The sequence below is a fragment of the Oreochromis aureus genome, linkage group 12, assembly GCF_013358895.1.
Source record: "Oreochromis aureus strain Israel breed Guangdong linkage group 12, ZZ_aureus, whole genome shotgun sequence".
In the NCBI taxonomy this organism is placed as follows: domain Eukaryota; kingdom Metazoa; phylum Chordata; class Actinopteri; order Cichliformes; family Cichlidae; genus Oreochromis; species Oreochromis aureus.
The window spans coordinates 32,553,595-32,569,436 of NC_052953.1; the positions used below are offsets into that span (position 1 = coordinate 32,553,595).

The following is a 15,842-nucleotide window of genomic DNA, read 5'->3' on the forward strand; positions in this document are numbered from 1 at the left end:
AGGTTTAGGGATTAGAGATCGATCTAGATTATCATTTTAAATTTGGGACACATCATCAGTAGTGGACCTTGGATTCATCGGGTGTTTCGGCCATTATCACTAGACACCCTCATCCAAGGAGGCCCTGCCAGGGTTGATCAGCCGGCAGACAGACCCGACATCCCCAGTGAGGGAAGTGACGGGGGTGATGTCTCCGGAGAAGGACACCTTACACACCATCTCTCCTTCCTGTAATCACTGTAAATGTGAGATCGCTCCCTGATATGATTGAGGAGCTAATGACGCTAACCCGGTCACAGTGGCGGTACCCCGGCACTGCCCGGTACTCCCTTTGTGAGTAGGCTGCCCGGCTTCCAGCTGCTGCGGGCGGACAAGACGAGAGACAGCGGTGAGAGGAAAAGAGGGGGGCTGGCAGTGTTTGTTAAAGACAGTTGCGGTACCCCTGCAACAGAGACATTGAGCTAGTAGCCGTTAGCATCCGTGAAAGCAGCCTGTGACTCTCTGTGGTCAGCAGACTCCAAACGCAATCTCCGAGAGCTCTTCTTCTAATATCAGGGGACTTTAATCATGTCTCGCTGGACTCTACACTGCCCACCTTCACCCAGTATGTGACCTGCCCCAGCGGATAGCTCCATGACTGATTTGGCGGAGTTCTCCTGACGCAATCGCGAAGTGTCTGCGATTGAACAGTGTGTAAACCACATTTATTTTCTTTTTAACCTGTGGTGTGAGTAAGTAAATGGTGTTGAGTTCAAATCTTTTTCCCAACATAAGAAAGAGCAGTAATAACAGGAACAAAGTCTTGAAAGAGCAGCAATAACAATGATGTGTGTTGCTGCAGCAGCTTTATCCATTGCAAATCATTGTCATCGTCATGTCCCCTCACAGTTTTGTTCTCTCCTGTGTCTTGGAGTGTTACAGAAAAATTCTAGTTTAACCTCACATGTAGATTTAGGCGGTTAGAATTTCACTGTATGATTTTGGAAAACCTTTGTATGCTCAGATGAAGTATGTGTATGTGTAAGCGTGACTTTGTGGAAACTGCTTAGCTTTGTTTAACGATGTTTCACTATGTTATCTGCTAACTCTTTTGCTCAGAAGGAGAAGACTTGTGTGTGGGCAAAGCTGGCATGACTGTGAACTGTAATGTTTGATGTGTGTGCTGGCTCTCCTGCGCGCAGTAATAAATAGCTTGAACACAGCTTTTTCCGTGTTTCAGACTTTATTTACAAAATTCCACGACAGGGGGGATTAGAAAATTGTTTAACATTTGCATTTGGTAAATTTCACAAAGATTATGTCAGATTATAAAAGCTGTTCATTTTTTAGCTTTGACATTTGCTCACATGATTTTATGTGTCCTCTAATTAATTTATACAAGGCCGTTATTGCTATTCTTCCTGTTGTGTGTATCTAACTTGTGGTGTTTGACTTGTATAATTTATTTATTTATGTATTTTTAACCATTTGTCATTTTAGTGTTATTTAATTATTTCTTTACACAATGGAGTCTCAAACTGAAGAAAAATTCAAGTCCACTTACTGAAAGTCTGTTCATAACGTTTCACAAAGCCTAAAGATAAAGGCTTATGCTATGAAGACAAAGTGTAAGGAAACATGTATATGGGCACATATGTCACTGCCATATGTAAATGTGGGTATGCTGATACTGAAAACTGTAATCTGCTTTTTTTTAAGTGTAGTAAAATGAGAATCCAGGATACGCATATATTGTGTTAATATGTGTGCAAAATTAAATGATTAATACTGTTAATATATAAGTAAAAGGGAATCTATTCTGCTCATTCAAAAATCCATATTTTTATTTATTTTCATGATCCAAACTTAAAAACAGACCCTGATATTTATCTCTCAAGTACATGACCATGCTGTAGTATTGCTTGATCTGTGGTTTCAGTCTGTTGTTAGGTGGTTGCTAGGTAACATGCTAAGCATCATTGATAAATAAAATGACAGTTATCATGTTATCAGTGTAAGATTATAATATTATTGTTATAAATTAGATGTTGCCATAAACATGCATTTATAAAGAGCTGCAGATACAAAAGAAAAAGCTTCAGATGTTGTAAGTGGTTGCTAGGCAACATTACAAGATCATAATATCTGATATAGATTAGAATCTTCCGGTGAGCAAGAAGCTACGTGCCAATTCTGGTTGCTCAGTTCCTTATCATGTAGGACCCAGTTTGCTATAAAGCACATTGTGTTGATAACATATTTTATTCCCAGGGAAACTGTTGTCAGTAACTCTCACGGTTATCCAGAAATGATTTTGGTCTAATGAGCTAACAAAAGAACACAGAATTGGTAACTTTGACATGCAGACTGTTACACATTCATTAACCATAATAACACAGGCAACACAGATTCCAACAGCATAAACTCCAAGCACTGTAGTGCAGCCACAGTGAATCGTGTGAACATATTAAAGCTCTAATACAATCACCTTTCACCTCGCAATATCACTGTCTGGCCTCGCTGCACAGCATGTCTTTGTAATTTCCTGCTAGAGTGAAGGTGACACATGCCTACGCATTAGTGAACTGTAAGAGTAATCCACTCTTTTATTAAATGTCCAGTTACAATATGTGTGTGTGTAGGCTGATGTTAATATCTTCATGGGGTTTCTAATATTTGGTTACAGACTGACAGTTAGTAATAACAGTCAACATAGTTCTTATGTTAACAAACCAAGTCATCTGACTATTTGGAAAGTTCCACACATATAAATATTATGGTTCCACAGAGGTTTTTGGCCTCTACCTAGCATGTTTCTCTAAAATGAAAACATCAGTCACCAGGGGTCACTGCTTTCTCTAATACTCTTCGTTCTGACTACAGATAAACAGAAACTGTCTTTCCCGTTATTGAGGGCTCCAGGCTCAGACTTTCAAATTTTTAACAATAGGACTCCAAACATGAGACGATCAAGGAGTGAATCTGTTCTCCATCCACATGTGCTGGTCACATGACATACTGACATGGCACGTGGAGACCTTACATTCTGTTTGTAAGTACAACATGAAGAAGAAATCTGGAGATTGTATCTGAGCAAAGAAAAGAAGAGCAACCTGACACTAAAATAAACCACTCAAAAATAACAAACACAAAAACATTTTAATGATTGTGAGGACAGTAAGTTTTACAGCTAAACTGTTTTATCACATTTAGACATTTATTTCTCCTTTCCCACGTGGAGCTATCTGAGGGAGATACATATTTATAAAGTTTGGCATCTGTTCTGTTTTCTTTCATCACTTGATCATTTCTGAGCGATGCATGGGCACCGCAGCAGGAGCCTGGTGATATTTGATTCAAAATATTTGCAGTTTTCCTTAAAAAAAAGAAAGGGGGCAAAATACAAATGGTATCTACTTAGTATGTAGATACCATTTGAATAAATATTCATGGCAGTGAGATTCCACTGGGAGGACAGTGGACTGGTTTCATTCTGTTGATATCCATCCAGTGAACTTGTAAGACTTTAAATCCACCTATAATCTCTCGGTGTGGGCTGTTCAGTGTTTTGAAAACATCACCTTTTAAAGAAGAAGAAAAAGCAGCTGAGCAACCCACGGTACCATATCAACTTAAGGCTTGCAGTAGAGTGAAGAACAGGAATTATCCTCCATAAATATGTCATAGAGAACAGTTCAGGCAAGATGCTGGAGTCCCACAGTTACAGTTCCTCTCGTCTTCCCAGGTGCTTTACCTTTAGTCATTCCCTTAGCTGCTTTGAACAATAGCGAAGATTATAAGACCCAGAATGATGAGTCCTGCTACCACCGCAACTGCAATAAGCACCACTTTCATCTTCTTGTTCTCCCATCTTTTCTTTGTCTTCACCTGGGTGGACGTCTTTTCAAACTTTTTACTCTGCGAAAAACAAAATTAAAAGGTTTAAGATTTTGTTCTTGTATAAATACATTTCTAAATGTCTAATAGCTGTGATCACAAAGATAAAACCCAGAACTGACACGCTCATGCCACTTCCAAGTAAACGTATCACGTAAACAAACCCAGAGGAAGTCCTTGTATCTTTAGGTCAAACGAGTCACAGACTGAAGGTCAGCGTGTTTTTCATTAAACAGGAAAGCACAGGCAAAATGGAGATTTCAATAAAACTGCAGCAGTCAGTGCTTTCTTATTCAAACCTGTTAATGGTAAATCCATGGAGATTTGCTTTATGTCTCATTTGTTGATTTTTTAGCTTCTTTAATCTTGTTTTCTCTTTAGGGCCCACATATTTCTGGTTCAGTTTGATCATATTTTTTCATCAGACAGGCATACATGAAGTGGGATTAATGATTTTTCGGGGTGTTTTGATTCTAATAGTTCTTTTGAACTGGATAGATTATATTGACTATATTATAACCCACGATTTAAAGTTGCCTCCAGGTGTCACCTTTTGGCAGATTCTTTTTCCTGTGTCGTATCTGAGCGCAATGCAAATGATCTGGTGCTGAGTAGTGTGGTAGTAATGTCAGAGAGCAAAGCTGTGCAAATGAAAGCTCTTCTGCTGGACTGAAGAGTTTTACTGTTTTTGGGTGCAAGTGATAATTCGTTGTAGTCCCTTTATATATCGATGAGATCCTCTGTAAGAATGTATGAGTGCAGCTGTAGGATTTAGGCATTTCCTTTGAAACACATATAGGAACTGAACCTTGTTTTTTATTCAAAAGTAGCTCAGTGTGCTTCTTGAACTTCAATCTGCCTGTCTGCTTTTTTAGTTCTCCCTCTGGCTCCTCACCAGTGTCATGTAACGCAGCCAATGGGGCAATGTGGGAATGATGCAACCTCGCTGTTGACCCCTGGAAGGACATTCATACCCAGGGAGACCAGCTTGCTTCATTCATCTTAAGAAACAATAGGAAATACCTTTCTAAATATAGCACCATAAAACAGAATCAGGATGTAAATCGCACATTTGCTTTCCTCTCCAGCTCCACCTAAAGCATATTTATAGACATCAATATGACATGTCTTAGTATTAAAGGTGTTTGTGGAGAGGGGATCTGTGTGCTATTTGCCCCAGTTATTCACCTTCAAAATAAAAGCTAAAGACTTTTACAAGGAACACGTAGTCAAAATAGAGCTGTACTAAGAGATGATGCTTTTCCACTTGGACGGTGTACCTCTTCCAGCAGCAGATCAGCCCTGTCTTCAAGCTCATTGAGTTTCCCAGATCTTTCTTCAGCTTTGTTCATGTTGTCCAGCATGATGACTTTCACCTCCTCCACTTCATCCTGGGTCTTCTCCAGGCGGCTCTTCCCGTTCTCCTGTCCAATCAAAACACACAGTTTGATTAAAACTAAACTAACCCAATCTCTTAGGACCCTCACAGGAATTATGTGCTCACATTATTTGAACTTTCTCATGGTGAGATAATGACAGATGTCAGTTGACACACAAGCTGTGATGCTCTTTGTGTTTTTGGATAAACAGAGGATCTCAGTGAGCATACCCACAGTGACTGTGGAAGTCATCTGTGTAGCCCACAAATGCAAGTCAGCACACATCCTTATGTCACAACTAAGATCAAATTTTTTAAAAAAAGTATGAAGTCACAAGATTGGATTTCTAACTTTGGATGACTCCAGTTTTTGTTCCTGTTGTGCGTCACTTTCAAATATGTGCTATCAAATTTAAGGAGACCCGTTATGCTCATTACCAAGGCTAAATTTTCATTCTTGGAGCTTCACATCATTCATGGTAAAAAAAAATAAAAAATCCTAATTTAGCCTTTGTCTTTGTGCAGCCCCTCATCTGCCTCCAATACACAATTTTAATCTCAAGCACCTGGTTCAATTAAGGTTAAATAAATTAGATGGAGAGTTTAAGAGTTTAAAACTATAATTCTACCTTGCTGTTGCAGAAGTCACTTATCTTATAATGTCTCTGCTTAAGTTAAGTAAGAGCCTCTACCATTGTAACTGTATATATGAGAGAAAGTAGGAAAATAATAATAGGTCTCCTTTAATGGAGCTGAGACGCTTCAGTTGGCTCTTGTGGAAAGGCTTTTTTATACAGAACAAGTAGCAACACTGGAGGTTTAGTTACTTCTAATTCTATTACTTTTATTGGTGTCTTTTTTTGTAAACAACTTTTGAAAAGAAGTCGAATCAAACATTGAGCTGCCAAATAAAAAAAATGGCAACCAGCAACAACAAGATCTAGGCTGCCTGATGCAGGTCAGACTGGCATCTTGTTCTATAAGCACAGCAGCATTCTTCTCCACCCATCACCTGCTTTTCAAGCATGCTTAAGCAGGGATATGTTACTTGTTCAACTTTATAGCTACAAATATATTTCTGGAAGCAACTGACAGAACAAAATAACTTACAAAGTAAAGCGAACATGCTCTGACATGTTAAAACTGTTAAAAAGAAAACGTGTTGCCAGTCAGACTGGTAGCAGCTGTTTATTAGACAGCAAACGAGCAGAACAAAAACAACAAGGATGATTTTCAAGGATATTTGTCAAGTCAAATGATCCTTGAACTTCTTTCAAGGATAGTTTGACCACAGAGCCATTTGTATCCTGACAGCTCTCTCCTTCACCTTCGTCCTCTGGGGCGTGAGAGGAAACCGACATCTCAGATACTGACAGGAACAGGAAACTGACAGACACAGCAAAACAAATACGCCTCACCACCTTAATTCACTTCATGCTCAGCTGTCTGTTTCTCTAAAGGCTTTTACAGCTCTCCCATAGTGCGGTCAGCTTTTCAGTGGACCTGGCTAAGAAACTTGCGTCTCACCCAGCAATGGTGACAATTGATTTATGCTGGGCTTATCTCATCCTGGGCATAGCAAATAGCAGCTGAACAATGGTGTATGTTTAAAATTCAGATGGTGGTGTCTTGACACAGGAAATGCTGCCCATTCCAGTTCCCCTCCTTGCTTCCTTCCTTCCTTCCCTCACTCCCTCCTGCCTGCCTGCCTGCATTCATGTACCTGGTATTATCCCAGTAAGCCACATCCACATCATGTTATAACACGCTCAGTGTATTGTATCATGGCACTGTTTGAAGCGTTCTGCTGGTCCATAAATTGTTATAACAATCCTAGATGTTAACTCTTAATGCAGGATGTGTTAAATGAGCTGGTTTAAAAATTAAAAGAGAAGAAATATAATAAATTAAATTCATTCCATTCATTTAGTTTACATCTATCTCATTTCACACATGACCTGGTGCCTCTCTTGACTGAAAATGGGTTAGCTTCTCTTCACTTTCACATTGTTAATGTATGAATTAACGTCATGTTATCTCGCTGTACCGAGTGTCTGGACGAGTACGTTAGCTTGGGTTGTAAAAAGCTAAGCTAAGGTAAGAGAACTGAAGGTTGACCTGTCAGTCCATTAGTACCATAAGAGACTTTGCCCACAGACTATAAATGGTCACAGCGTACTTTAGGCGTTCTTAAAAGTAAAGGAAATACAAAAAAAAAGAAAGAAAACGGCAGCTCTAACAAACTTTATCTCTCATTCATCTCGTGTTTTTGTGCAAGCCATTTAAATGTCCTTTAGCTCAGAGGAGGCTGGTATTCACTTACCGAGTCCATGTTGTCTCGTGCTGTTTGCGTCGAAACTGTCACAGAGTCCGCATTTAAAAAGGGAGAGTCGACTCGACTTTGCAGTAAGAGGAACACTCAGGCTCCACTGCTCTATCCGGACTAATGTCACAAATTAAGACAGAGCGATATTTCGCTGTTTTCTTTTATCCGTATCCTCTTTTCTGCGCTCGAGCTCACTGTACTCACTTTCACTTCTCTCTCCTGTAGCTTCACAACTTGTTTGCGCTTTGGCTGTGAGGCGTTCGAGGTATTCCCGGAAACCACGCGTTTCTGAAAAATCATGTAACGTACAACGTCAAATGCAAAACCGATGGTGAAAAACTCCCGGATTTCCCCCGCGCTGTACCACAGTCTATGCAACTATATAAAGTATGCACCAAGTAGTTTATAGTTTAGAGATTTTACTTATTTTGTTTTTTATTCATTTTTTACACTTAATATCCGTTATACTCATCTGTATAATATTTCAAACATCTGTATATGTTTGAAATACATATACTAATATTTACTATATTTACATTTACTAATACATATATTATTAATAACGGTTTATATTCAAACCATGACAGCCGCATTAAATTTATTTTACGTGCTTAGGTATCAGTAAAATCTGGGGAATATTCGGCATTTTTGTGCTGCATTTGTACCAATTCACACCCAACGCAGCGCGTGGGATTTACTGTTAGTGGTGGAACAGTGGTTAGCACTGCTTGCCTCACAGTAAGAGGCAAGAACCGCTGTCCGGCTCGGGCTTCCCTGCGTGGAGTTGGGAGTTTACTCCTGCTTTTCCCTACAGTTCAAAGACATGTATGTTTGGTTAACTTGGGATTCTAAACCGGCTGATATCTCTCCATCTGTCCGATATCTCTCCATCTGTCTGACAGATAGGTGTACCCCACCCAGTGGCATCTGCGTTAGAGCCCGCGACCCTGAAGTGGATACGCGGTTAAGAATATAGATGGATAGATGACCAAAAACCTTTCCCGTGTTTATTGTGTCTTATTGTGCTTTATAGCTTTATCCAGAGCTTATGTTACCTTTACCTCGACAGGGGCTCTGTATATGCAGACTTATCCTGGTTTGCATGTGCACAGTTCATAACTTCATTAGCACAGATAACGATGGCTTTGTCGTTTGGATGAAACTATTCAGACACAGGAAATGCGTGTATGTGACTGTGAAGATGCAGGAAGTGGGTCCTGTTGTTTGTTATAGATTATCTTCGAATGTCAGTTTTACATGAAATGGCTAAACACACACTGAAATGTTTCAGTGTTTAGATATATGTCTCTAAGCTTCTTTTAAACTTTGTTTGATTTCTAAAGCATTCTATGTTTGTGTAAGCCAGATATGAAATTTGATGTATAGCTGTGGAGGAGCCTGTTTTGCGTATGCTCCCCCATGTGACCTGAGAAATAATCATATGACATGTTTGGCACAACAGAACTTTTATTTCATGTCAACCTATCTTATAAAAAGTATAAAAACTGCATTCTTTTTAATGTGGATTTCCAATATAGCATTTCTAAACATAGTAGTTTCCTTCAGAGAGCATAAGTTATTTCTATCTGCACACAATAACAGAATTATTTAAAAAAATAAAAAATGACAAAAGTGTTTTATACCACACACAAACCATGATGATGTGCTTTAGTTTTGTAATGTTTAAAGCTTGTAAAATCAAGTTAAAACTGAGGGTTATCTTCAAATTAACACACAGTATAAAAACTTCAGTGATGGTTTCTTAAATCAGAATCACTTTTATTGCCGGATTTGATACAAACAAGGATACAAACAAGGAATTTGTCGCAGTGTTATGGTGCAAAAGAGAGAAAGCATCATGCCAAAAATAAAATAAATAGAGTTGAGAAAAAAGGAAGAGAAAGATTTCAAAGACTCTGGGGGAAAAAAATGAAAAAAACAAACAAACAAAAAGACACTAGAACAACTGCCAAGACAATTATAAATGACTTAGCCAACTAAGGACTAAAGCATGTTAAGGACAACCTGGAGACAGATTATGTATACTGGAAGTGTGTGATTTGGTCAGATAAGATGGTACTAGAGCTCCTTGGCCACAAAGTCACTGCTTATGTTTGGAGAAAGAAGGGAGAGGTGTACAAAGAACAGTGTCACCCACAAAGAAACACGGTGATAGTTGTGGGGATGCCTCAGTGTGTCTGGAACTGGGAGTCTAATCAAGCTGGAAGAAATCACGAAGAAGGACTATATATATGAATGAGAATAAGTGAAGATTTCTGTTATACCAGGTCTAGGGGTAGGGAAATGGAACATAAGGTTTAAAAGAGTTTCCCAAAACCAGAGGTCCAGCTGCTAGTCACAATTAAAGGTGTGGTTTGTTACTACTCTTGGTCAAAAGGTCAGTACCCAAAACTGAAGGCATAGGCAAAGCTAAAAACAAAACCAACCAATAAGAGGAAGTGTTACCTAACCCTATGTGAAACAAAATTAAAAAAAGAAGAAAAAAAGCCAAGTGGTTTCGGCAAAACACAAGAGGTACAAAAATACATAGGCAGTTCATTCCTTCTGGTTCAGTGATAGTTACAATAGTTACATGGTGGGTAGATGGGAGTTATTGACAGGAACACTGTATACAAAACTAAGTTTCGCTCAGGAAAACACAGAGAACAAGCAAAGGTTTGGAAAATCACCAGAGGCACCTGAATGCAGCAGTAGTGTTCATCTCCTTTATATCTTTCGTGCTATGTTAAACTGGGAAGAACTGCTTGATAAACAAACTAATATGCTGCTGTGTTCAGTGAGAGCCTGGCAGTGTGTGGCTCTTCCTGTCTGAACTTGTCAAACGTGTTGTGATGTGATAAGACGCACAGCCCTTTTGTTGCAGAACTCTGCGACTCTGTGTGTCGCTTAAGGGTGTTGCCTTCTTGTGGGCTCTGAAAGCGTTTAAAACGTCCTTCCCATGTGAAATATGTGTAATATCCATGTAATATCCCCACAGGGATGAGTCTGTGCCATATTAAGAAGGCCATTCTTTGTGATACTTTTTGCTGCTTCCTGCAGTGGAATTGTTTCTTGTAATTTATGGGTTGTTTTTTTTAAACTAAACAATGGCACATGTCTTTCAGCATAAATGTGATATAGATACACACTAGGTTTTTGTTATGATATGTGTTGGATCACTCAGAGACTAAAGCCTCTCTTTTTTCTGAAGAAGTCGGTCATCAAACAGGTTTTTAACCAAGACTGCTTCCGCGTATGTCTGTGTGACGTGCTTATGATAGGGAGCTGATGAGCAGACAACACTGCTCTATTGTTGCTTAGCTGTGTCACTCAGTGAGCAATTAGAATTCTTTCCCACAGCATTTGATTCAACAAGCATGAGACCCCTGCCTGAGACAGCAGACCATATTAATTTGCAATGTGCAACAAGCTTTGATGGAAAAAATACACATTATAATTCACATATTTGCAATCATATCTGCATAGTATATGTGTGTGTGTGTGTGTGTGTGTGTGCTTAACTTAATCTTGTCAAAATCTGTGGAGATACAAACCAAATTTTTCTGCACTGCATAATAACAATAAAGATACATGCTACATACATTCTATTCGTGTCCTGTGAGGGTGTGAAAAATAGAGGAAAGTAAAGAAATATCAGAAACGGGAAGTAAGGCCTTCCATGCGTGCAGAACGTGAAAGGAGTAAAGTACCTGTATCATGTGAATTTGGCATAAGCGCTTTTATTTGCATCATCAAACTTCCACACATGTATGCGGTCAAATGGCTTAATAGTGAAAAAGGAACTAAGAAAGTGAATCAATTTCTTTTAACCCTTGGAAGATTTTGGAAACACTTAACTCAAATGTGCTGTTAGCATGTTAGCAGAACGATGCTACTGTGAACTGATGAGCTATTGTCTTGATGTGAGCTTTGTACTCCGGGTTTTTTCTTCCAGTCCAGAGCAGAAATGTTTTTGTTAAGAAACTGGCTGTTGTTTTTTTCCACAATTTTTAATTATAAGCTAGATATATTTCTACTAATGGAATTAGTTTGCTAACAGTAACAGGGATGAGTCACTGAATAAGTCAGTTGGGATTGTGAATCATGATTCACGAGTCGGTAAAGTAATTCTCGAGTACTGAACAAATCGTTCATGATTTGCACATCCCTACTTATTAGTTCCATGATTCATAAATGACAAAGTGATGTTTGATTAAACCTTAGCTTGTTTAGCTTAGCTTGTTTAGCTTAGCTTAGCTCGCCTACTTCCTTGTTTCTCTGAGCTGAGGTAGCTGGGTTTAAACACAAGTATTTGATGGTCTGTAATGACAAAAATACAATAATATGAAGTAATCATTAACAACTGGAATGGGCATGAATGGAATATATGAGCACTGCAGGCACAATGAGCACCTGGGGCCTCGCTTTCCGTCAACAAAGGTTTAATAAGTGACAAATGTAAATACAGTTAATCGGGAAAAAATACAGCAAACAATCTGGTCCTGTCACAGTTTCTGTTCACACTGTGAGTGAAGATAAATGTGTGAAAAAAGAATCTCCTGTGTTAAAATCAGTGGTTTGAGTTGTCACACTTAAAGCTCTATTACTTTGTTAGCAACAAATACTACTATTATTATCTCTAACAATAATAATAATAATAATAACTATTACTAATATTACAGTACTATTTAAGAGTTAGTACCACCAAATTTGCCTCTCCACTCCTCCATCACTGTGTTATGCTTTTGCTTTCAGTTTCAGCTGTCTGTAGAATGATATTGTTGTGTTTAATTTTCATGTAATTGTTTCAGGCAGTGTTTTATGTGAGTGTAATCTTACAGCACAATGATGGGTTTTTAAAGTTTACAGTAGTATATTGTGCAGTTTCACAATATACTATACTTCACCAAACCATACAGTATGTTCTTGTGTGGTGTTGTGTACTGTAGTGCAGTAAAAGTATCATCTGCTTCAGTACTATGAAGCACTATGACACTACGATAGAGTGTATTACATAAAAATAGTAATATTAAGATATTTAAATATTAAACATAAACAACTTGAGTCTGAATCTGCTGACCGTGATGAGGCTGCACTCATCATAAATTCATTTTACTAGCACACCATCAGTATGACAGTACCGTCTACATATTGAACATTATGCTGGGCCACAGTTTTTTGGTGACACGGACCAGGCCAACAAAAGGCTTGCTGTGGGGAAAAAGCTTCACAAATACAAAGGATGTATTCAGGATACTGACCACCCTCCCTTCACATTACTGCCTGAGGTCCATGCATAGATGGCACAGTCACATTCACATGACAGTCCCGGCTGATTTCCCATTAGTAACAAATGAGCTTTGTGTTCCAGAACTGTTGTCGCAAAGCTTAATTAGGTCTTTTTTCATGGGGATAACTTGGTTTACTAACCACATGTGGGCAAAACAGCACTTTCACAATGAACGGAAACACAGGCTCAGTTAAGAAACTATTAAGTCAACATCAGAGTCCAGCCTGTTGCAACCTGCTGTCTATCTCGTTTGAATACACTTGTTGGAATGTTTGAAATGATTCATTTATTCTTTTTACTGTGGGAAGAGAATCCAATAAAATCATTTAAAGACACAGACGGTTTACAATTTCTATTGTTGTGACCAGTGTGTTTGCTTTGCCTGTTTTTGCATTTTATTTTGCAGTTTCTTCAACAAAATGCACACAGAACACACCTTAAAGCCTGTAAAACAACACAACGATATGTGGTTTTACAGACCTTGTTGCTGTAGAAAAACATTGATCAGTGAAGGCTCTCTGGCAACCAGCCTTACAGCTGGGTCTAGTATGGAGCATACACCCTTTTTTTCTCACTTAAACTCCATAACCCAATGTTGCATCATAGTTTTGTTTTTTGTTCTTAGCTTTGCTCTACATATATTAGCAAAGCCTGCGATTAGACAAACAGAAAACAAAAGTATGCCAAAATGTGGCACAACAACCTTCATAATGTTATCAAGACCTGATCTTCACTGAACAACAAGGAAAATTCTGCGGGAATCCCCTCTGATCTACTTAATCAAGAGTCAGATCATTTGGACTCTCAGTCTCCATCTGCTGGCAAATCAGCAATTTCTCTATTACAGTCAGCCTGTATGAACACAGAAGGAGTCGCAGAGAAGGGAGATTATGAAAGGGCAGTTAACGTTTAGAACCTTTTGCAACATTTCTATACATATAGGTGACATTATGTTGAAATAGATATTTAGGTTATTTTTTACCACTTTCAAGATAAAGTGGTGTAGATTTTCAGTCTAAAATGACAGAACTGCAACTTTGAGAGCCTATTGGTTGACGTGGGCCCATGTAGAGGCCATAAATGATCCTAGACCCAGGTGGATGGTTTGAAGAGCCTGTTCTCACACTGGCAGATTGAGAACAGACAAAAGCCTCGTTTCTGTTTGCTTGATTTAGAGATTTGAAACTTTCGGTTCTCATCTGTTCAAGTCCAAAAATCACATCTCAAAAAAAAAAAAAAAAAAAAAAAAGGTGAGAAAACAGCAAGAAACCACAATCATAGCATTTTGTTCAGTATAAACAGCAGGTTTATTATGTTATTTTAAGTTGACCAGTGTGAAGAATCGATAGCCTTCGTGTATATGAAGATGCAGAAGAGCACCAAAAGGCACTATGCTAATGCTGCAGTAATCTTTCAGTCATTTTGTAGTCGGTCATGTTGACCTATTAAGTGCAAATTTTGGCAACATCTGCCCTCATACCCAACCAGATGGCCGATTGCTTCCCCCTTCTTGAGCCCTGTTGAGCCCAAGGTTCGTTCCTGTTGAGCATGAAGTTCTTCCCTGCCTGCCTATTTCCTACTGGAAATAGCCCCTGACTGTAACCCCGACCAGGATCTGGAACTCCTTCCAGACCCGTCAATAAAGTCATTTCAGAGAGGCAGACTCTCGAGGGGTAGTTTTGATCTGACCAATGAGCCGGCTGACGAGTGAAGTGTGCAGAGTTTTTGAAATCAACAAACTGATGTTATATATGATATGAAAACATGTAAATATAACAGATGTTGATATATTACTAAAACATGACAAATTAACGTCTGGAAAATGAATAAATTGCGACTAAAAAGTGTGGCGCAACTGACAACGGAACAATAGACCAAACACAAAAGAACTTCAGCAATGAAACTACAAATTCCTTAATTCCTTCTGGGATTTGGATACAACATGTAAAGTATGCATATTATACACACGCACGCACGCGCGCACACACACACGCATGCACAGGTATTACCCGTTTCTTGTTTTTAAACTTAAGATAAATTAATCTGGAATAAAGACATTGATGTGACACATAATATTTAGCCAGTGGTGTTTATTGTTCCTTCATAATCTCTCTACCCTGAGAACACAGGGTTAGGGCTAGTGTGCTTTACTTGTTCCCCATTTTGTTATGTTACAGACTTATTCCAAAACCGATTAAATTTGTTTCCCCTCCACAATACCTCATAATGAGAAAAGAATAGATACTGGTGGGAACTGGTAATACTCCTTGGCCACCTAGTAGATGCATCTGTGCACCTTTGGACACTGGGACCAATTCAGCCAAACAGCAATCTTCTCCTTAAAAAATGTCCGCGCAAGGGAAATACGTCGCCCTTAAGGACCTACTACTGCGGCGATACACCCTCACCGGTGCGGAGCGAGCCGAGAAACTTCTCTCCCTCTCCGGGCTGGGCGGAGGCACAGCTCTTGAACTCATGGAAAACATGTTGTCCTTGCTCGGTTCCGACGACGGGGGATTCCTTTTCGTCCATCTCTTTCTCAGACAACTGCCTGTCGCTGTGAGAACCGGCCTCGCCAACTCCGCGTTTCTAGTCGTAACGGAAATTTTGATCATCTGGAAAAACATTGTGATAATACAGTGGTGACCATATTTTGATTTCCAAAAAAGAGGACACTTAGCTCAGTCATGAAGAACTTGCTTAAAGAAATATATTTAACATATTTAAATGATGCCTTCTCTGTGTGGTTAATGAATTATGAAATAAAATATGTCATATAGGCTTTTACAAGTCAACAAGTGCAAAAAAAAACAAACTTAAAAACCTCTGGAATTAAATAATGGTACAGAAATAATGCCTCATCTGCATAAGAAAAATTACCAGTACTGGGTCGGTATGAGGGCTGTCCTGGGACAAAAAATCGGCCCGGGCATTTTGACTAGAGACCGGCCCACCAGGTATTATAGGAAAAG

General features: G+C 39.0%; 1 protein-coding gene across 1 annotated transcript; it reads right to left on the reverse strand.

Moving 5' to 3' along the window:
• Positions 1-3,119: 3,119 nt before the first annotated feature.
• Positions 3,120-7,839, reverse strand: vamp5 (vesicle-associated membrane protein 5). The gene is made up of 3 exons (XM_031740869.2): positions 7,578-7,839; positions 5,157-5,300; positions 3,120-3,897 (listed from the first exon to the last, which is right to left on the reverse strand). Exons 1-3 carry the CDS (start codon positions 7,584-7,586, stop codon positions 3,748-3,750), a joined length of 303 nt encoding a protein of 100 aa, XP_031596729.1. The 5' UTR covers positions 7,587-7,839; the 3' UTR covers positions 3,120-3,747.
• Between the last annotated feature and the right edge of the window lie 8,003 nt (positions 7,840-15,842).

What these genes read in the sequence shown, in the direction of transcription:
- vamp5 (XM_031740869.2), bottom strand. An exon ending in CTGATCTGCTGCTGGAAGAG is followed by an intron (nt 3,898 to 5,156) that starts GTACACCGTCCA and finishes TGTTTTTCGCAG; the next exon opens with AGTAAAAAGTTTGAAAAGAC.